Here is a 22752-nt window from a genome sequence, read left to right as displayed (position 1 = left end):
CGGAGCAGGCTCGAAGGGCCGAATGGCCTACTCCTGCTGCTATTTTTCTATGTTTCTATGCATTGGTAGCAGTGACCACCGCACATTTCTTGTGGAGATGAAGTCCCTTCTTCACACTGAGGACACCCTCCATTGTGTTGTGTAGCACTACCACTGTGCTAAATGGGATAGATTCAGAACAGATCTAGCAGCTCAAAACTGGACCTCCATGAGGCACTGTGGGCCATCAGCAGCAGCAGAATTGTATTCCACCACAATCTGTAACCTCATGGCCCGGCATATCCCTCACTCTACCATTACCATCAAGCCAGAGGACCAACCCTGGTTCAATAAAGAGTGCAGAAGAGCATACCAGGAGCAGCACCAGGCATATCTAAAAATGAGGTGCCAATCTGGTGAAGCTGCAACACAGGTCTACATGCATGCTATACATGCGGAAGCATTATGCTATATACACAGCTAAGTGAACCCACAATCAAAGCTGTGTAGTCCGGCCATATCTAATCATGAATGGTGGTGGATAATTAAACAACTAACCGGACGAGGTGGCTCCATGAATATCCGCATCCTTAATGATAGCAGAGCCCAGCACGTGAGTGCAAAAGACAAGGCTGTAGCATTTGCAACCACCTTCAGCCAGAAGTGTCGAGTGGATGATCCATCATGGCCTCCTCCTGTGGTCCCTACCATCATAGAAGCCAGTCTTCAGCCAATTCGATTCACTCCACATGATATCAAGAAACGGCTGAGCGCACTGGATACAGCAAAGGCTATAGGCCCCAACAACATTGCGCTGTAGTGCTGAAGACTTCTGCTCCAGAACTAGCTGTGCCTCTAGCCAAGCTGTTCCAGTATAGCTATAACACTGGCATCAAGCCAACAAAGCGGAAAATTGCCCAGGTATGTCCTGTCCACAAAAAGTAGGACAAATCCAATCCAGCCGAATACCGCCCCATCAGCCTACTCTCAATCATCAGCAGTGTGATGGAAGGTGTCGTTGACAGTGCAATCAACTGTTACTTACTCACCAATAACCTGCTTGCCAGTGCTCATTTTGGGTTCCACCAGGACCACTCGCCTTCAGACCTCATTACAGCTTTGGTCTAAACATGGAGAAAAGAACTGAATTCCAGAGGTGAGGTGAGAGTGACTGCTCTTGACAGCAAGGCAGCATTTGACCGAGTGCGGCATCAAGGAGCCCGAGTAAAATTGAAGTCCAATGGGAATCAGGGGGAAAACTCTCCACTAGCTCATACCTAGCACAAAGGAAGATGGTCGTAGTTGCTGGAGGCCAATCATCTCAGCCCCAGGACATATCACTGCAGGAGTTCCTCAGGGCAGTGTCCTGGGCCCAACCATCTTCAGCTGCTTCATCACTGACCTTCCCTCCATCATAAGGTCAGAAATGGGAATGTTTGTTGATGATTGCACAGTGTTCAGTTCAATTCCCAACTCCTCAGATAATGAAGCAGTCCGTGCCCACATGCAGCAAGACCTGGACAACATTCAGGCTTGGGCTGATAAGTGGCAAGTAACATTTGTCCCACACAAGTGCCAGGCAATGACCACCTCCAACAAGAGAAAGTCTAGCCACCTCCCCAAGGCATTCAACGGGATTACCATCGCCAAATCCTCCACCATCAATATCCTGGGGGTTACCATTGACCAGAAACTTAACTGGACCAGCCACATAAATACTGTGGCTACAAGAACAGGTCAGAGGCTGGGTATTCTGTGGCGAGTGGCTCATCTGCTGACTCCCCAAAACCTTTCCACCATCTGCAAGGCTCAAGTCAGGAGTGTGATGGAATGGGGTGGCGGGGGGGTTTGGGGGTGGGAGGATTCAGGAAAGAGTAAATTTAAAAGCAGCGAGAGAAGTGTCAAGGCTCTAGAGCAGAGTAGAGTTTTGGGTAAAAATAAGCAGAGTGGGCCAGGAAGGGACAGAGAGAATAACAAAAGTAATAAGGCATCAGTGACTAAGTTGACATCAGGGAAAAATAGAAATAAGTCAAAGCTATATCTGAATGCACGAAGCATTCGCAACAAAATAGATGAATTAATAGCGCAGATAGAAATGAACAGGTTTGATCTAATAGCCATAACGGAGACGTGATTGCAAAGTGGCCAAGGTTGGGAACTAAATATTCCAGGATACTTCACTTTTAGAAGAGAGAGGCAAAATGGAAAAGGAGGAGGGGTAGCCCTGATAATAAAAGATGGGATAAAGACAGTAGAGAGAAAGGATCTTAGCTCTGAAAATCAAGAAGTAGAATCTGTTTGGGTGGAGCTAAGAAACAGCAAGGGGCAGAAAACATTGGTGGGAGTTGTTTTTGGTCCCCAAATAGTAGTTGTAATGTAGGGCAGAGTTTAAATCAGGAAATTAGAGGCGCATGTAACAAGGGTAATACAGTAATCATAGGGGACTTTAATCTACATATAGACTGGGCAAACCAAATTTGCAGCAATAGTGTGGAGGATAAATTCATGGAATGTATGCGAGATAGTTTTCTAGATCTGTATGTTGAGGAACCAACTAGGGAACAGACTATTTTAGATCTAGTATTGTGCAATGAGAAAGGGTTAATTAATAACCTTGTAGTAAAGGGGCCTTTAGGGAAGAGTGACCATAATATGATAGAATCTTATATTGAGTTTGAAAGTGATTTAGTTAAATCCGAAACTAGGGTATTAAATCTCAACAAAGCAAACTACGTAGCTATGGGGGGACGAGTTGGCTAAGGTAGATTGGGAAACTACATTAAAAGGTATGATGGTAGACAAGCAATGACTAGCATTCAAAGAATTAATACATAATTTACAACAAATATACATTCCTTTAAGGCACAAAAGACCCACAGGAACAGTGGTCCAACCGTGGCTGACAAGAGAAATTAAAGATAGTATTAGATCAAAGGAAGAGGCTTATAATGTTGCCCAAAAGAGTAGTAAGCCTGAGGATTGGGAGGATTTTAGAATTCAGCAAAGGAGGGCCAAGAAATTGATAAAGAAAGAGAAATTAAAGATAGTATTAGATCAAAGGAAGAGGCTTAAAATGATGCGATAGCAAAATACTGCGGATGCTGGAAATCTGAAATAACAACAGAAAACGCTGGAAAAACTCAGCAGGACAGGGCAGCATACATGGAGAGAGAAACGGAGTTAACGTTTCAGGTCGATGATCTTTCGACAGAACTGGAAAAAAGCAGGAAATGGAAATCAAGTTTAGGGGCTGGGAAAAGGGGGGGTGAAGGAACAAAAAGGAAGGTCAGTGATAGGATAGAAAGCAGGAGAGATTAAGAGACATTGAGAGACATTAAGAGATATTCAAGGCAAGAGGAGGTGGTAATAGGGCAGGTTAAGGAACAAAGGATGGCTCTAGATGAGGTGTGAATTGCGCTGGCAGAATGAAGGGCAGCTGCCATGTGGGAGGGAAGAAAAAAAGAAGAAAATATATATATGGGATATGGGCCGAGGTTATGATCTGAAATTGTTGAACTCTATGTTGAGTCCAGAGGGCTGTAGAGTGCCTAATCGAAAGATGAGGTGCTGTTCCTCGAGCTTACGCTGAGCTTCCGTGGAACAGTGCAAGAGGCCGAGGACAGTGAGGTCTGAGTGGGAATGGAGCAGTGAATTAAAGTGACAGGCCACCGGGAGCTCGGAGTCCCCCTTACGGACTGAATGGAGGTGTTCCGCAAAGCGGTCATCCATAAGAACATAAGAACATAAGAAATAGGAGCAGGAGTAGGCCAATCGGCCCTCGAGCCTGCTCCGCCATTCAATAAGATCATGGCTGATCTGATCCTAACTGCCAATCCACTATCACAGAACCATCTCCTGAATCTAACAGAATTAGACACACGAAATAGGAGCAGGATCAGGCTACACGGCCCCTGGGCCCACTCCGCTACCCACAGGGCCATGACCGATCCGAACCTAGACTCATGTCCAAATTCCTGCCCGCTCCCCATAACCCTTAATTCCCTTTACTTCTAGGAAACTGTCTATTTCTGTTTTAAATTTATGTAATGATGTAGCTTCTACAGCTTTTTGGGGCAGCATATTCCATGGACCTACCACCCTCTGAGTGAAGTAGTTCCTCCTCATCTCAGTTTTGAAAGAGCAGCCCCTTACTCTGCATTTGGTCTCCCCAATGTAGAGGAGACCACATCGTGAGCAGCGAATACAGTATACTAAATTGCAAGAAGTACAAGTAAATCACTGTTTCACCTGGAAGGGGTGTTTGGGGCCCTGGACAGTGGGAAGAGGGGAGGTATAAGGGCATATGTTGCATCTCCTGCGCTTGCACGGGAAGGTGCCGGGCAAAGGGGAAGGGGTGCTGGGGGTGGTAGAGGAGTGGACTAGGGTGTCGTGGAGGGAGCGGTCCCTATGGAATGCTGAAAGGGGAGGTGAGGGGAAGATGCGTTTGGTGGTGGGATCACGTTGGAGGTGGCGGAAATGGCGGTGGATGATCCGTTGAATGTGGAGGCTGGTGGGGTGAAAGGTGAGGACAAGGGGAACTCTATCGTGGTTCCGGGAGGGAGGGAGGGGCAGGGGTGAGGGCAGAAGTGCGGGAGATAGAATGGACACGGTCAAGGGCCGTGTCAACCACAGTAGAGGGGAATCCTCGGTTGAGGAAAAAGGAAGACATGTCGGAAGCACTGGTATGGAAGGTGGCATCGTTGGAGCAGATGCGGCGGAGACGGAGAAACTGGGAGAATGGAATAGAGTCTTTACAGGAGGCGGGGTGGGAGGAAGTGTAGTCCAGGTAGCTGTGGGAGTCAGTGGGCTTGTAGTGAATGTTAGTCAATAACCTATCTCCAGAGATGGAGACGGAGAAGTCGAGGAAGGGAAGGGAGAGTCGGAGATGGACCATGTGAAGGTGAGGGAAGGGTGGAAATTGGAAGCAAAGTGATGTTGCCCAAAAGAGTAGTAAGCCTGAGGATTGGGAGGATTTTAGAATTCAGCAAAGGAGGGCCAAAAAATTGATAAAGAAAGAGAAATTAAAGATAGTATTAGATCAAAGGAAGAGGCTTATAATGTTGCCCAAAAGAGTAGTAAGCCTGCGGATAGGGAGGATTTTAGAATTCAGCAAAGGAAGGCCAAGAAGTTGATAAAGAAAGGGAAAATAGAATACGAGAGTAAACTAGCAATAGACATAAAAACAGACTGTAAAAGCTTCTATATGCAAAAAGGAAAAGATTAGCAAAAGTAAATGTGGGTCCCTTACTGGCTGAGACAGGAGAAATTATAATGGGGAATAAGGAAATGGTAGAGAAATTAAACAAATACTTTGGGCTGGATTTTCTCAATGGGAAGCTTTTGGAGGTGGGACTGTTGCTTGCCGGCTTTCAATTCCGCCTCCATCAGCTTCAGGGATTTTCCCCTGATTGACCTTGTTAAAGCCACCCAGCGGGCTCAGCATGCCAATTAGGGGGAAGTCAGTGACAGAGCACATCAACGTATGATGTGCCATCTGTCAAGAACTTTTGAAATAAGAAATGTCATCGTTTGATAGCTCTGTGAAGCTGTCAAACACTGACATTCTGTGTAGTTTGATGAGTCCTTGTGTTCAGGACTCATCAAACCTTTCAACTTTGCAGAAATCACCTGGCTGTTGGTTCGGAGGATCCAACAGCCAGTCTGTGATATCTACAATGGAGATGTCGGGACTCCGGCTCCACAACAGCTGAAGGCTGTAGGCAGAAACAAAGGTAAGTGAACATTTTCGAACACTTTACATTCACCTTACATACATACCACTCCACACTTGCACTCATCACTCACCTCTACATCGCACTTTCAGACACCTCCGACCCCCACAGACCTCCTACTCATCTCCTACACCCTGGCAGGGTTCCCCGAGGTCGGGAAGCCTGCACTTCAGAAAGAAAAATGGGGATAATCCTATTTTCTGCCTGTTAACTACCTATTAACAGGCAGTTAATAGGCTTTAATCACTTTCCCGCCTTGAGGAGACCGGACCCGGGGCAGGACGGCTTCCCGCCTCCTGGCAAGAGGGCACAGAGGCCACCCGCCCCCAAATTCTGCAATTTTACTGGCAGTCCTGCCTCCATACCCGCCTCAGAAATCACAGAAATCACAGAAACCCCACAATGCAGATAGAGGCCATTTCGGCCCATCGAGCCTGCACCGACACATATCCCACCCGATCCCCGTAACCCCTACACCAACACATATCCCACCCTATCCCCGTAACCCCACGTATTTAATCCCCCTAACACTAAGGGTCAATTTATCATAGCCAATCAACCTAACCCGCACATCTTTGGACTCCTCGGGGCTGACAAAATCCAGCTCTTTGTGTCTGTCTTCACGGAAGAAGACGCAAAAACTTCCCGGAAATAGTGGAGAACCAAGGCTCTAGCGAGAATGAGGAACTGAAAGAAATTAGTAACAGTAAAAAATAGTACTGGAGAAATTATTGGGACTGAAAGCTGATAAATCCCCTGAACCTGATGACCTACATCCTAGGGTTTTGAAAGAGGTGGCTATGGAGATAGTGAAAGCATTGATTGTCATTTTCCAAAATTCCATAGATTCTAGAATCGTTCCCGCAGATTGGAAGGTAGCAAATGTAACCCCACTATTTAAGAAAGAAGGGAGAAAGAAAATGGGGAACTACAGACCAGTTAGCCTGACATCATTGTAGGGAAAATGCTAGAATCTATTATTAAGGACGTGGTAACAGTGCACATGGAAAATAATAATAGGATTGGGCAGAGTCAACACGGATTTATGAAAGGGAAATCATGTTTGACAAATCTGTTAGAGTTTTTTGAGGTTGTAACTAGCAGAATAGATAAGGGGGAACCAATAGATGTGGTGTATTTGGATTTTCAGAAGGCATTTGATAAGGTGCCACACAAGAGGTTATTAAACAAAATTAGGGCTCATGGGATTAGGGATAATATACTAGCATGTATTGGAGATTGGTTAACGGACAGAAAACAGAGAGTAGGAAAAAATGGATCATTTTCGGGTTGGCAGGCTGTAACTAGTGGGGTACCGCAAGGATCAGTGCTTGGGCCTCAGCTATTCACATTCTACATCAATGATTTGGATGAGGGGACCAAATGTAATATATCCAAGTTGGCTGATGATACAAAACTGGGTGGGAATGTAAGTTCAAGGGGATATAGACAGGCTAAGCGAGTGGGCAAGAACATGGCAAATGGAATATATTGTGTAGAAATGTGAAATTATCCACTTTGGTAGGAAAAATAGAAAAGCAGAGTATTTTATATATGGTGAGAGATTGGGAAATGTTGGTGTTCAGAGGGACCTGGGTGGCCTTGTACACGAATCACTGAAAGTTAACATGCAGGTATAGTAAGCAATTAGGAAAGCTTATTACAAAAGGATTTGAGTATAAGAGTAAAGACGTCTTATTGCAATTATATAGGGCCCTGGTGAACCACACCTGGAGTATTGTGCACAATTTTGGTCTACTTACCTAAGGAGGGATATACTTGCCATAGAGGGAGTGCAACGAAGGTTCACCAGACTGGTTCCTGGGATGGGGGGATTGTCCTATGAGGAGAGATTGAATAGACTAGGCCTATATTTTCTAGAGTTTAGAAGAATGAGAGGTGATCTGATTGAAACATACAAAATCCTTACAGGGCTTGACAGGGTAGATGCAGGGAGGATGTTTCCCCTGGCTGAGGAATCTAGAACCAGGAGTCACAGTCTCAGAATAAGGGGTCAGCCATTTAGTACTGAGATGAGGAGAAATTTCTTCACTCAGAGGGTGGTGAATCTTTGGAATTCTCTACCCCAGAGGGCTGTGGAGGCTCAGTCGTTGAGTATATTCAAGACAGAGATCGATAGATTTTTGAACATTAATGGAATCAAGGGATATGGGGATAGTGCAGGAAAGTGGAGATGAGGTACAAGATCAGCCATGATCTTATTGAATGGCAGAGCAGGCTTGAAGTGCCAAATAGCCTACTGCTCCTATTTCTTATGTTCTTATGTTTCCTGGATGAGTGCAGCTCTGACAACATTCAGGAAGCTCAACATCATCCAGGACAAAGCAGCCTGCTTGATTGGCACCCCATCTACCACCTTAAACATTCACTCCCTCCACCACCAGTGTACCGTGGCTGCAGTGTGTACCATCTACAAGATGCACTGCAGAAACTCGCCAAGGCTTCTTTGACAGCATCTCCCAAACCCACAACCTCTGCCACCTAGCTGGACAAGGGCAGCAGGCACATGGGAACACCACCACCTCCAAGTTCCCCTCCAAGTCACACACCATCCTGACTTGGAAATATATCGCCATTCCTTCATTGTCAATGGATCAAAATCCTGGAACTTCCTACCTAGCAGCACTGTGAGAGTATCTGTGTAAGTACAACTTTCTCCAGGGCAATTAGGGATGGGCAATCAATGCTGGCCTTGCCAGCAATGCCCACATCCCATGAATGAATTTTTTAAAAACACATTTCTAAACTTAGGCACAGGAATGGGATTTTTAACCCCATCAGTGAGCAGACCATGTCTCAAATCCTAGCAGTCAACTCAGGCCTCCGTTACTGACAATACCTGGCATCAGTTCCCAGCAATTACGCCAGGCCTCGGTTACCAGCAGCCAGCCTAGACTTTACACCCAGCAACCAAGGCAACAGTTTTTTGACAGCTGAGACAAAGGGAAAAAAAGCACTAGCGAGAGAAATTCAACTCACGCCGGAAACCAGCGCGAAACAGGCGGCGCAATCCTGACACCCGAGCGTAATGGATCGCCGGGCTTCATTTGCATTGAACCGGCGAGCTGCGGATCCCAATTGGGCATCCCAGTGCAGCTCAACGATCGGGGTCTGACTAATTCTGACTGCGAGCTGGCCTGCAGGTAGGTCCTGGGAGCGGGGTAAAAGGTGGGGTGGGCGTGGGCCGCAGTATTTTTGTGGAGCCAGGAGGAGCACTCCTGATCCTACTGGCACCACTGAAGTTAAACTATTAAATACTTTCCTTACATTTTTGGAGTGGTCTCCTTTAAGAATCGCTGATTAGGCCACAGAAGACCTGGAATAACAGCAGGGCAGGCTCTCATACCTTGTTTTACTGGGCATCCTTGCACTGGGTCACCCAGCCAGCATTGTTAAGAATAAAATGAGAGCAGTGGAAATGCCCCTTACTGTCTCATTAGCATGTGATTGTCTAGATCACTCCAATTCCAGGTGGAAGCCTGCTCTGCCTTCCCAGGGAAGCTGCGGAAATCCTTGCAGCATAAAACGGGCAAACATCCAGGGAATCAGTTGTCCAACCCTTTTTCTTGACCTTTGCACCAGGAAAAATGGGGATTCCCCAGAAACAAGGGTCATGTAAATTGGCTCAGTAGACTGAACTGCAGTTAAACACTAATTGGCCTCACTCTGAACCGTTTCTCGACAAACAAACTAACTCTGTTTGATCTGAGGCTCCATTTACTTAACCAAACTCAGACTTTATGACCTAAGGGGTCACAATTTCACTTCAGCAGAAATAAAAACACATTGTGCATTACAAACACTTAAAACATAGATGTCATCCAATTTACAGTCAGCAACACTATGGAAGATCAAAGAACTACAGTATTAAAAAAAACTTAAATTACAAATAATATAGTTGAATTAACCCAATTCGTCCGGTAGAAACCGGAAGGAGAAGAAGTTAAAAAGGAGCGGGGGAAATTACCCACTTCATTCCCAATCTGGCCGATTGCAATTTTAAATTGCCCAAAGCCAGCAGTGTCCTTCTTTACGTATGCAGTAAGTCGCCAATGGCGTCATCGCGGTCCGACTGCTATATTTACCTGTGGCCTGAGTGGGGGAGCAGTGGTGGCTTCCCCACCAGTTTAAAGCTGTTAGGATCAAGATCCAGGGCCAGAGGAGATCCAGGTAAGCGTAATATCTTAACTTTTTACAGGTCTTCTTGTGGGTCACGGGGAGCGGGAGTGCTCCTCCCTGCCCCGGATGACCTTCCCCCCACCCCGCCCTGCCCCGCCCCGACCACGATTCCCCTTCTCCAGCCCTCTGATGCGCTTACTGTGTGCGGGAAACCGTTCCCCCAGTCTCCAGCGGTGGCCTCCGAGTTGTAATGATATCAGCAAATAGTGATGATATTTGTCTGTGTTTGATTACTTATGCCTTACAGCATATTTGTCTGTGTTTTTGATTGCTTGTGCCTGAGCAGCAGAGGTCATGTGACACAGACAAACAGGCTGACAGTTTTACTTTCAGTTTCATTCTAGATGCATCACAGCATAGTGTGTTCTGTAAAGGCTGTTAAAAAGAGTTGAATAGACTTTAGATTAAAACTCATTCTCTTTCATAAATGAGTCGTTATTGAACCCACAAAGAAATCAATACATGGTGTCAGAAGTGGCTGAAAGAGATGAAGAGAAAATATCTGAAGTTAAATCAGCTCTCCACAGATTAGCAAGCCAGAAGAGAACATCGTTGCTTACCATTAGAGAATAGCTAACAAAGTGAAAAATGGAAGGTTTACTCCCACCGGCGATGCTTCAATTGACAGGTCATGTGGCTGAAAATTGGAGGAGATTCAAACAATGTGTAGGGTTGTATTTATCAGCTATCGGAGCTGACAAGAAAAGTAATAAAAGGAAATCGTCACTGTTCTTACATGTCGTGGGTGATGAAGCGCTCGAGGTGTATAATAACTTCACATTTGATGTTGATGGAGACAAAATGAAGCTAGATAAAATAATGGAACAGTTTGAGGCCTACTGCATACCTAAACGCAACGTGACCTTTGAGAGGCACAAATTTTTCACATGTGTACAGAAAATCGGCGAGACTATTGATCAGTATGTGACTGAACTGAGAAACCGAAGCAAATCGTGCGAATTTGGGGGACTCACAGACTCGCTGATAAAAGACAGACTGGTGTGTGGTATTCCAGATAACGGTCTAAGGGAAAGACTGCTAAGAGAGCAAGATCTAGACCTGGGAAACGCCATAGCACTGTATAGGGCTACAGAGACTGTGAAGTTGCAGGCAAAGGAGCTGTTCAGTGACAGTAGCTGCAACGTGGATGCAGTGAGAAAGAACGGTTACAAACCGTTTAACAAAGAGAGCGCCAATGTGAAAAAAGAGACGTGGCCAGCAAATGAAAATGAAAGGGACAATCGGAAGTCATGTAGTCGATGCGGTACACAGCATCCACCAAGAAAGTGTCCAGCATATGGTAAAACATGCAATAGATGCAACAAAAACAACCATTATGCCCGTTGCTGTAAGAACCAAGCACAACAAAGCAAGGTCCATACAGTAGATGAAAGTGAGATAGAGGAATTCTATGTAGATGTGGTGTCTGAAAACAAAAAAGAAGAAAGAGACTGGATGTTGACACTAAAAGTGAATGACATACACATTCCATTTAAATTGGATACTGGAGCACAAGTTAATGTGATAGAGACCGATTTTAAGAGAATTAGACCCAGACCAAAGTTACATGGAATACAAGTGAAAGTGACCGGATACTCAGGTACTGATATACCAGTGAAAGGAAAATGCATTGTCAAAGTAACACACAAGGACAGAGAGCACACGCTAGCATTAATCGTGGTGCCTAAGGATGTGCAAGCCATACTAGGTTTAAAAGCCTGTGAGAGACTGAACCTGGTAAAGAGAGTCCTCGTTGTGGAAAGCGAAGGAGAGACAGTCTATGATGAACTCATGAAAGAGTACAAAGACCTATTTAAGGGTCTAGGCTGCATTCCAGGAGAACACACGATCAGAGTAGATAAAAGTATGACACCGGTCATACATCCATGCAGAAAAGTTCCGTTTGCTCTTCAAAAGCAACTGAAGGCAGAGTTGGACAGGATGGAAAGCCTGAATGTGATCCAGAAGATAGATGAGCCAACTGAGTGGGTGAGTTCCCTCGTCGTAGTGGACAAAAAGAATGGAAAGCTCAGAATTTGCCTGGATCCAAGAGATCTAAACAGAGCAATAAATAGAGAGCACTTCAAGCTTCCTACACATGAGGAAATCATGGCACAGTTTGCAAATGCAAAATATTTCAGCAAGTTAGATGTATCCTCAGGATTTTGGCAGATGAAGCTGGACGAAGGAAGTTCAAGACTGTGCACGTTCAACACTCTATTTGGCAGATACAGATTCCTAAGGTTACCATTTGGCATTGCCTCAGCTCCTGAAGTGTATCACAAGACTATCCATATGATCTATGAGCACCTGGAGGGAGTTGATACATCAATGGATGACATCATAGTATGGGGAACCATGAGAACTGAGCATGACGAGAGACTGACAAAAGTGCTGGAAGCAACAAGGAAAACAAACCTGAAGCTGAATAGAGAGAAATGCCAGCTCGGGGTGACAGAACTGACATTCGTGGGAGATATCCTTAGCAGTGAGGGCATCAAACCAGATCCCAGAAAGGTGTCCGCCATTGAGAATATGCCAAGGCCACAATGCAAAAAGGACGTGCAGAGGTTTAATGGAATGATCAATTACATGGGTAAATTCATATCCAACCTTTCAGAAAAGATGGCGCCGCTGAGAAGACTAACTGAAAAGAACATAGAATGGGAATGGAATCATGAGCATGAGAAGTCATGGAGCGATCTAAAGAAACTGCTCACAGAGGAACCAGTTCTGAGGTTTTATGACCCAGCGAGACCCATCAAGATATCATCAGATGCATCACAGAGTGGGCTCGGTGCCGTTCTTCTGCAAAAATATGACGACTGGCAACCTATTGCATATGCATCGCGCTCAATGACAGACGCAGAGACGCGATATGCTCAAATAGAAAAGGAGCTGCTCAGCATCACATACGCCTGTGAAAGATTTCACCAGTTTGTGGCAGGACAAGGAATCAGTGTAGAGACTGACCATAAGCCCTTGATTGCATTGTTCCAAAAGCCACTAAATAGCTGTCCGCTTAGAATACAAAGAATGATGATCAGGCTGCAACGCTATACACTGAATGTTGCGTACACACCGGGTAAGCTGATGTATACAGCAGACACGTTGTCCAGAGCTGTTGACCCAAGTGAGCCCGCAAACACCACAATGGATGAAAAAGTGAACGCCTACGTGGACATGATCACAAGTGCACTGCCCATAGCAGATGCAAAAATGGAGCTCATAAAGACTGAGACAAACAAAGATGAAACAATGAGACGACTGAGAAAAAGCATCTTGGATGGATGGCCCAACATGAAGCAAGACTGCTCACCTGATATAGCAGAGTACTGGAACTGCAGGGCGGAACTATCAGTGGTCGAAGACATCATCTACAAAGGAAGTAAAATAGTTATCCCAAAGAGTCTGAGAAGAGAGATGCTAAAAAAGGTCCATGGAGGACATCTGGGAATCGAAAAGTGTAAGAAAAGAGCACGAGAGGTGATGTACTGGCCACGAATCAACCAAGATGTGACAAATGAGGTGTCAAACTGCACAATATGCCTGAAATATCGAGCAAGCAATCCGGTAGAACCACTAAAGCCACACCCAGCACCAGACAGACCTTACCAGAAGATAGGCGCTGACCTATTCGTATGTCAAGGGAAGGACTATCTTGTCGTCACAGACTATTACTCCCTGTATCCAGAGGTTTGTAGACTGTACACCACCACTGCAGAAGCTGTGATAAGAAGTATGAAAGCCATATTCTCCAGACATGGCGTGGCAAGCGAGGTCTTCACAGACAACGGACCCCAGTTTAACAATGCAAATTTCCGACACTTTGCCAAAGAGTGGGACTTTGTCCACACAACGTCAAGTCCTCACTATCCACAGTCCAATGGACTAGTGGAAAAATCAGTCCAGACAGTGAAAAGACTGATGTACAAGGCAAAAGACAGTGGAACTGACTTCTACCAAAGCATGCTTGTATACCGCACAACGCCGCTCGAGTGTGGTATGTCACCAGCCCAACTCCTGATGGGACGTCGGCTAAGGTCAAACCTACCCATCCCGGAGAACCTCCTGAAAACAAAAGAGGGGGAGAAAGTGAGGAAGTTCAAAGAACAACAGAAAGAAAAGCAAAAGTATTACTATGACAGAGGAACACAAAACCTACCTGAACTCCACACTGGTGACCAAGTAAGGTTCAAAGACAAAACAAACACATGGACTCAGAAGGGAACTGTCCTGAGTGAAGTTCAACCAAGATCATACACCATTCAGACAGATGAGGGTGCTGTTCTGAGAAGAAATCGTCGAGATCTTCTCATGGGACCAGCCACAGCAGGTCAAGAGACTGATACTGGTGAACAACCTGATCACACAGCTGAGAACCAATCATCTGAGGCAACAACTCAGATTCAAGGACAATCAATCAGAAAATCCTCAAGAGACGTGAAGCCTCCTAAGAGACTCATTGAGCAAATTTAAGGACTATTGTTATAGAAGGAAGTAATGTTATCTTATTCTTTCTTCAAGTTCTAGTGTATTGACATATTTCATGTGAACACACAATGCATGGGTAAAAAACCTTGATCATGATAATGATAATGTAAGTTCATTAAATGTTGTTAGTTAAAAGTAAAATACTTTTGTTTTAAGAAAGGGAGATGTAATGATATCAGCAAATAGTGATGATATTTGTCTGTGTTTGATTACTTATGCCTTACAGCATATTTGTCTGTGTTTTTGATTGCTTGTGCCTGAGCAGCAGAGGTCATGTGACACAGACAAACAGGCTGACAGTTTTACTTTCAGTTTCATTCTAGATGCATCACAGCATAGTGTGTTCTGTAAAGGCTGTTAAAAAGAGTTGAATAGACTTCAGATTAAAACTCATTCTCTTTCATAAATGAGTCGTTATTGAACCCACAAAGAAATCAATACACGAGTCATCTGATTTTAAATGCTGGGCAGGTGCTTCCCGCCGACTTACAGGCCGTTTTGGTCATGAAGTTGGCATTGGGTATGGTAATGCAGGCCGGCTGTTAAAATTGGCTAAGTCATCCAGTGACATCTCCTGAATGGGTCAGCTGCTTTCTAGGCTGCGCATCCCGGAAGTAAAAATCGACCTCAATAAGTTTTAAAATGAGACATGGCACAATGTTTAGAGTTGACACTTGATGGTAAGTATGAGAAATGTCTGTTCTAATCATATCAATATTAACAGTGGTCTCTTGAACTCCTTACTAACTGAGGAAGTATCAACTCATGTCAGTTTGCCAAATGTAACCAAATATTAGTTTGGCTGAATTATTGTCATTATACCTATCTGGACTGAATGTTTGGACTGGCACAACATAGTCAAGTGGCAATAGACATAATGGAAAAAAATTACAGACAATATTCAAAAATTGTATAAAACTATTTGAAAGTGTGTTGGATGCGTGCACATATCCACTGGAGATGACAACACATTCATTACTCAGAGTCCAAGTTCTTTTAAACTTTGAAAAGTCTGTCCAATGTAAACTCCAGAATATTTGCACAGCTCCTGTTTAGGATAGTCAATGAGCCAATGATTTGACTTTTCCATCAATAAAATGGGGTTGGCTTCTACGGTTTGGAATTAAATCGCTCAGCTTTATTTTTAGTTAGTTTGAAACTGAATGGAAAGTGTACTTAATTCACTGATTGTTGTAATAGTAAGGCCCTCATAATCCAAATTGATCTTGTGATCTAATTCATTAATAGTGTAAAATGACTTGTTCTGAGTATAGTGTGTTAGACAATTTAACAAGCTCGCTGCTAAAAGTGCATAATGTTGAAACTTCTAACAAGCTTCAAGTAGATGCGAAATATTGAAATTTTCATTCAGAAGCTCAACCATGTCCTAGAAATTACAAATTTGCTGTACTTTGCTCCCTGTTACAGTCAGTTCCCTTCAGTCTAGAATATTTTCCAGAAAACTGAACCAAAGTGACCTAACCTCATGCGATCTGACTTTGTGTATTAGTCCTGTTCTGTAACCACTAAATCATTCAGTAAGGCCAGAGGTTAATGGCACCCTAAATTGTATCACCGAAGGGAGACTAGTTTATCCTCTCTGAAACACAAATCGGGACAGTTTGCTTTATTTAGAGAATACAATTGTGTACCTTTGAGTTTTACAGCCTAAATGGTCATTGGTAGTCCATTGGTTATGGTACTAAAGGACATAAATTAAAATGATATGGGGTAAGTAATGTATCATTTACTTTTAGTTCTGTATGAAGTAATTTTTGACTGTGTTTGTCTGAACTAGGTGAGCCGGAGTTCCATTACTCTTCAGGAGCTCATGGCAATGAAGTGCTTGGCCGTGAGCTGCTCCTCTTACTGATGCAGTTCATGTGTCAAGAGTACTTGGCAGGAAATCCACGAATCAAGCACCTTGTGGAGGAGACTAGGATCCATTTGTTACCTTCTGTTAATCCTGATGGATATGAAAAATCTTTCGAAGTGGTAATTTTTCATTAAACCTCTCACAGTTGTTGCTCTCTCCGGGCACTTACATGAATTGAACTTTACTAATGCAGCTCAATCCCACTTTTCCCATCATATAATAGTATGTGTTTGAATGTGATCACTCTCGTGTGTTGCATTTTAGGGTTCTGAATTAGTAGGCTGGTCTTTGGGACGTTGGACTCATGATGGCATCGATATCAATCATAATTTTCCTGATCTCAATTCTATTCTTTGGGAGGGAGAGGAGCGCAGAAGAGGGTATAAGAAAGTGAATAATCATCACCTACCCATCCCTGAGTGGTACTTATCTGAAAACGCCACTGTGAGTTGTCTATGTGCACACAATGTATATATAAAATAATAATTTGACTATGTTGTTTACATTATAAAGTAAAATAATTGAAGGTTATTTCATTACTTCATACCAGCAGATGGACAGAACAGCAGCTAAATGGAGTACAAGCAAAATACTTAGTTGAAATTAGATTTTTCAAAGATTCACATTAATCATGACAACTGTCATAAAGTTTACATTTCAGATACCTCATCCCCAAAAGACAGTATTTAAATAATCCTTTTATATTACAGCACTACCACTGACTGCAGCAGCCCATCTCCAGTGGCGGTACTGTATTGTAAATTGTGAGAACGAACTGAAGAGGTGATGCTTTGCTGCTGGTCTGGAGTGCAGCCGGGGCAAACTTGAACAGCTGTTGCTGCAGATAACATGTGTGCTGGCTGGGAATGACTGAACACTGAGCCCGTACATACGGGTCAGTGGGCTTCACATAGCTGGTCTGAATGGATTTTCCACATACATTGGCAGAGGCTGAGAAGCCAGAAATGAATGTCACGATTGAAACTTTTAAACAACTGCTTGTGTGCAACCTTGTGTGTATTCAGTTGTTTTTATGTTATCACCGGTGCTGAGGAATCTGCCCTGTGGTAATACGAATGATTCCACAGCACTTGGGACTGTTTCTACTTAAGCTGTTCTGCAATATACGGATGGCATTAAATAACATGGGATATATTGTCAAAAATATGATTGTGAGAATGTGGTACACAATCTGAACAGTGTCAATAATATATTCATATGTTTTGTGAGCAGATTAAGCCGTGGCTTTCTGCATCTTTGATCAGTAATCTTGGTTAAACAATATTTTGCTTCATCAATGGCTTTATCTGGCTAGATATTAAATAGCTCTGCATAGCATAGAATGTACACATGCAGCTTTCCAAGGTTGTTCAAAGCCAGGACAAATGAATTAATCTAATTACAACCTATTTAATTTAGGACATTTAATTTACTATCTCATAGAGACTGTGGAGTAACGGTATTGCTAAGAAATGCCATTTTAACCTGGTAATATATCTTAAGGAATGTAAACAAAGGAGGAAATTTACTAATACTGGTATTTCTCCTCATCGCCAATGTGCTGTTTATCTGCACATAATTATACAAGGTATCTGTTACAAGTTTGGGTTTTGTCTTAGATATTCTTTCAGGTACAGTGACGCTTGTCAGGACCAGCGGTGCTATCTATAATTTATTAAAAGTATTATATATAGCATGCACTCCCTGCTGGTAGACAAACCCAATTTCATGCAATGAATCAGACAAACTTGGCCATATAAACCTCTGATGATAATTGTCCTTGGGCAGTCGTTACTCTGTTAGATACTGGCCCCAAATATCCATGGGCCCAATGGCACACTCCCAGCGTAAGTCGGAACTGGGTTTGGAACCCCAGATGGACTCCACCTATAGCAGCAACAAGAGGTGCATTCACTCTATAAATGGGCACTGGGATTGCCGGAAATCCTGCCCTCGAATTGGCCGGGCTGCCCGTTATTGCTGGGAATGCATGGGCAGGGTGCCAGTGAAATTTAAATGAGGCCCAACCGTCACAATGGTTTGGGCCTCTCCTTGATGACATTGAACAGGCAATCCAAACTGCACCACCCAATGTCCAGCCAAAAACCACCCGAAGTGAAAATCTACCCCTAAGGTTTTCCTCAGCAGCAGCTCTCACTAGATGGCAGTGCATATACTTATTTAGGATAAGGGTTGGAATGCAGCTTCAATCTGACTAGATTTTTTTCTGATGGAAGATGTGAACAAAGAGAGTAGATAATTAAGACAATAACAAAACAATATCCTGTCGAGGTCACTTTAGGAGCAAGTACGAATGGCTATTCACCACTGCTTTAAAGGGAACCTTGGTTTACAAAATTATAACCCCTTCAGAAAAAGAAAACTCTTTTGGATGACTGATATCCAGCAGAAATTGTGAAAGGTTTGGAAACTTTTCCAGCTGATAGCCATCAAGATGGTCGAAGACTGCTTCCTCATCTGCCGGTTCTGGGGACAAAGTCACCCCTGGTGTAGTGTTAATTGAACTTGGAAATGGCACCAGAAAACATTGACTTACTCCATAATTGAATAGGAGAACAGACAGAAAATTACTCCTGACACCCTTGAAGTGAAGTAGAACTATGCAAATGTGTCCCAAACAGAAGAAAATATTGTTCTGATAGATATTTACCAAAACAGAAAATAAGAGATGTCAAAAACAAGTTGTTTCATAGAATCATAGAATGATACAGCACAGAAGGAGGCCATTCGGCCCATTGTACCTGTGCTGGCTCTTTGAAAGAACTGTCCAATTAATTTTACTCCTCTGCTCTTTCCCCATAGCCCAGCAATTATTTTCCTTTTCAAGTGTTTATCCAATTCCCTTTAGAAAGTTACTATTGAATCTGCTTCCACCACCCTTTCAGGCAGTATATTCCAAATCATAACAACTTGCTGTGAACTTTTTTTTCCCTCATGTCACCTGTGGTTCTTTTGCCAATGACCTTAAATCTGTGTCCTCTGGTTACTGACCCTTCTGCCCCTAAAAACAGTTTCTCCTTATTTACTCTATCAAAACCCTTCATGATTTTGAACAGCTCTATCAAATCTCCCCTTAACCTTCTCTGCTCTAAGAAGAACAACCTCAGTTTCTCTAGTCACTCCATGTAACTGAAGTCTTTCACCCCTAGTACCCTTCTAGTAAATCTCCGCTGCACCCTCTCTAAAGCCTTAATATCCTTCCTAAAGTGTGGTGCCTCACCAATGTTTTATAAAGTTTAGCATAACTTCCTTGCTTTTGTACTCTATGCCTTTATTTATAAAGCCAAGGATCCTGTATGCCTTTTTGACAGCCTTCTCAACTTGTCCTGCTACCTTCAAAGACTTGTGTACACCCACCCCCAGGTCTCTCTGTTCCTACACTCCCTTTGAAATTGCACCATTTACTTTATATTGCCTCTCTGCATTCTTCCTACCAAAATGTAACACTTCATAATTCTCTGTGTTAAATTTAATCTGCTAATCCATCTGCCCTTTTTAACAGTTTGTCTATGTCCTTCTGAAGTGTGTTACTATCCTCCTCACTGTTCACTACATTTCTGAGTTTCATGTCATCTGCAAACTTTGAAATTATGCCGTGTATATCCAAGTCCAGGTCATTAATATATATCAAAAAGAGTAGTGGTCCAAACACCAGCCCTTGGGTGATACCACTGCATACTTCCCTCCAGTCTGAAAAAGAACGGATCACCATTACTTTCTGCTTTCTGTCCCTTAGCCAATTTCATATCCATGCAGCCACTGCCCCTTTAATCCCATGGCCTTCAATTTTGCTAACAAATCTATTATTTGGTATTTTATTAAATGCCTTTTGAAAGTCCATAAACAATGTCATCTGCACTACACTCATCCACCCTCTGTTACTTCATCAAAGAAGTCAATCAAGTTAATCAAACACGATTTGCCTTTAAGAAATTTGTTCTGGATTATTAAATATTAACCCATATTTTTCTAAGTGTCAATTAATTTTGTCCTGGATTAATATCTCGAAGTTTCCCCACCACCAATGTTAGGCTGATTGGCCTGTAATTGCTGGGTTTATCCCTCCCCTTTTTTGAATAGGAGTATAACATTTCCAATCCTCCAGTCCTCTGGCACCACTCCCATATCTAAGGAGGATTGGAAATTGTGGCCAGAGCCTTCGCAATTTCCACCCTTACTTCCCTCAGCAACCTAAGCTGCATCTCATCTGGACCGGGTGACTTTTAAGAACCACCTCTTTTATCTATTTTTATCCCACCCAATTAATCTACTACCTCCTCCTTTACTGGGACATTGGCAGCATCCTCTTCTTTAGTGAAGACTGCTGCAGTTTCACCTCCAAGTTAAGAGAATCTTATAGCCAAAAGAGACTAGATGAAACCAAAGTTCAAATATCTTCAGAAAGTGAAGATGCCAACTTTTACGCCCAGTTTAGTATTATCAGAGAAACTAAATAGCAGACAAATTTCTAAGCGAGTAGGAGTAGTTGTCAAATTCTGCATAAGATTAAAGGGATAGTCCTATCCCATATAAGGTATATTTGAATATGCTACAGGAGTAAACCATAAGGATTAGATTAGATGGTGGGTATGACTGCAGGGAACACTGATATTAATGCAGAAGAATGTGACTTGAGAGTTGTTTGAAGACAAATAGGATACTACAAGGGACTTGAGAACAAAAGAGAAAGTGGTTAGAATCTGACTAGAAGTCTGACATCTGTCAAGTCAGTCAACTCCCTAAAGATTATGTTATAGCAAGGTGAAGTGAAATGTGCCTTTGCTGCAAAAGTAAAATTAACAATTTCCTGAAAATAGCAGAATCCCCTGAGATCCAATTTGGCCCCAGATAATGATGAAGCTGTGAGGATTGCAAGAAGGAGACTTCCTTGACAAGATCCAATCTGTAGGGTGTGGGAGCAGAAAGAACAGTTCTGAAATCTGGAGAGGCAATCAGAAAATCTGTGTCAGTGGGAATGCTGTGGAACTTGGTTATAAACAATTTAATTATTTGGAAAGATGGAAACAAATAGGGATCCTTGGGGTTAATGAATACATCTTGATGACAAGGATAACGATAGTGAATCACAAACCTTAAAGTCTTGTATTTACAGAGAATCCAAATGATTCTATGCCACAATCTGTTACAGGAACTTCAAAATGTGAAACAGCTGGGAGTGGGAGGGAGATAAGGAGGCGTTCTTGTCCATTCATTAGAATGTAGACAGATTGCAAACAGATAGTATGGCTTCATCGCAAAATGGGTCCATTTAACCTCCTTTCCTATTGAGATAAGCTAATCATGTTTGTCTGTCAAGATCTGGAAGTGAGTCAGCTTCGAAGGATGGAGAATACAGGAGAATCTTGTTAACCGTCAGTTGCTCGAAGTCACAGAAATCACAGAAATCACAGAAACCCCACAGTGCAGATAGAGGCCATTTTGGCCCATCGAGCCTGCACCGACACATATTCCACCCGATCCCCGTAACCCCTACACCAACACATATCCCACCCTATCCCCGTAACCCCACATATTTAATCCCCCTAACACTAAGGGTCAATTTATCATAGCCAATCAACCTAACCCGCACATCTTTGGACTGTGGGAGGAAACCGGAGCACCCGGAGGAAACCCACGCAAACACAGGGAGAATGTGCAAACTCCACACAGACAGTCGCCCGAGGCCGGATTCGAACCCGGGTCCCTGGCGCTGTGAGGCAACAGTGCTAACCACTATGCCACCGTGCATATTGATTGATATTCCTCTCCTGAAATGTCCATATACAGAAGCGGAGTTTAGAAACAGGTCACTCCAACAGGTATCTTCCCCATGAAATTATAATGGAAGAGAAGAAGGATAAAATGAGCAATTTGGAATTTGATATCAAACTGAAGAAAGTAATTAATTAAAGCAAGGCTGCTGCCCCCTCTAAACAGGATTATTATGACAGTGGCCTTATGGGAGGAGACCTTTTTGTTTTCCTAATTAGAAAGTCTAAGAACACTGGGATCGATACGCTGACAAGAATATTCATCAATGGCACCAGCCAAATCCTTAACTCCTTCACCTTAACTTCTCATCAAGGAACCGTCTGAGGTTTTCCACCCAGTCAATGCCTGGGAGTTAATGATGTTCAAATTTCGCATGTTGAAATGTCTTACATTAACCAGTTTGAATGATATTAGCATTCACATCACCAACCTCCCATCAGGATCCATACAAGCTACTAAGTGAATCAATTAACCCTTTCTTGCCAATTATAAAAGAAGAAGACAGACAACAAGTCATGAACTAACAATTATTTATTAAACTTAGCATCACAGTTATCAGCACTTTGAGTGTGCACACAATTAGTAGGGGCAATTTACGAAATAAGTAACAGAGATTATAAGGGCAGTTCAGTTGTGTCACATTAATTCAGCATTAACTGCTTGCTGATTATAAATTTA

General features: G+C 43.2%; 1 protein-coding gene across 1 annotated transcript in view; it reads left to right on the top strand.

Annotated features, from left to right (window-relative positions):
• LOC147113478 (inactive carboxypeptidase-like protein X2) overlaps positions 1-22752 on the top strand; it is a 294748-nt gene that overhangs the window by 227479 nt on the left and 44517 nt on the right. Inside the window, exons 9-10 of the mRNA XM_085994619.1 lie at positions 16204-16400; positions 16546-16725. Of these exons, the coding sequence (XP_085850745.1) occupies positions 16204-16400; positions 16546-16725 (377 nt within the window). The remainder of the gene's footprint in view (positions 1-16203; positions 16401-16545; positions 16726-22752) is intronic.

This window comes from Somniosus microcephalus, chromosome 8 (genome assembly GCF_052327205.1).
Source record: "Somniosus microcephalus isolate GS21.2 chromosome 8, FLI_Smic_1.0, whole genome shotgun sequence".
NCBI classification, from domain to species: domain Eukaryota; kingdom Metazoa; phylum Chordata; class Chondrichthyes; order Squaliformes; family Somniosidae; genus Somniosus; species Somniosus microcephalus.
The sequence above is the reverse complement of the archived record's forward strand: the minus strand, read 5'-3'. Positions and strand labels throughout refer to the sequence as shown.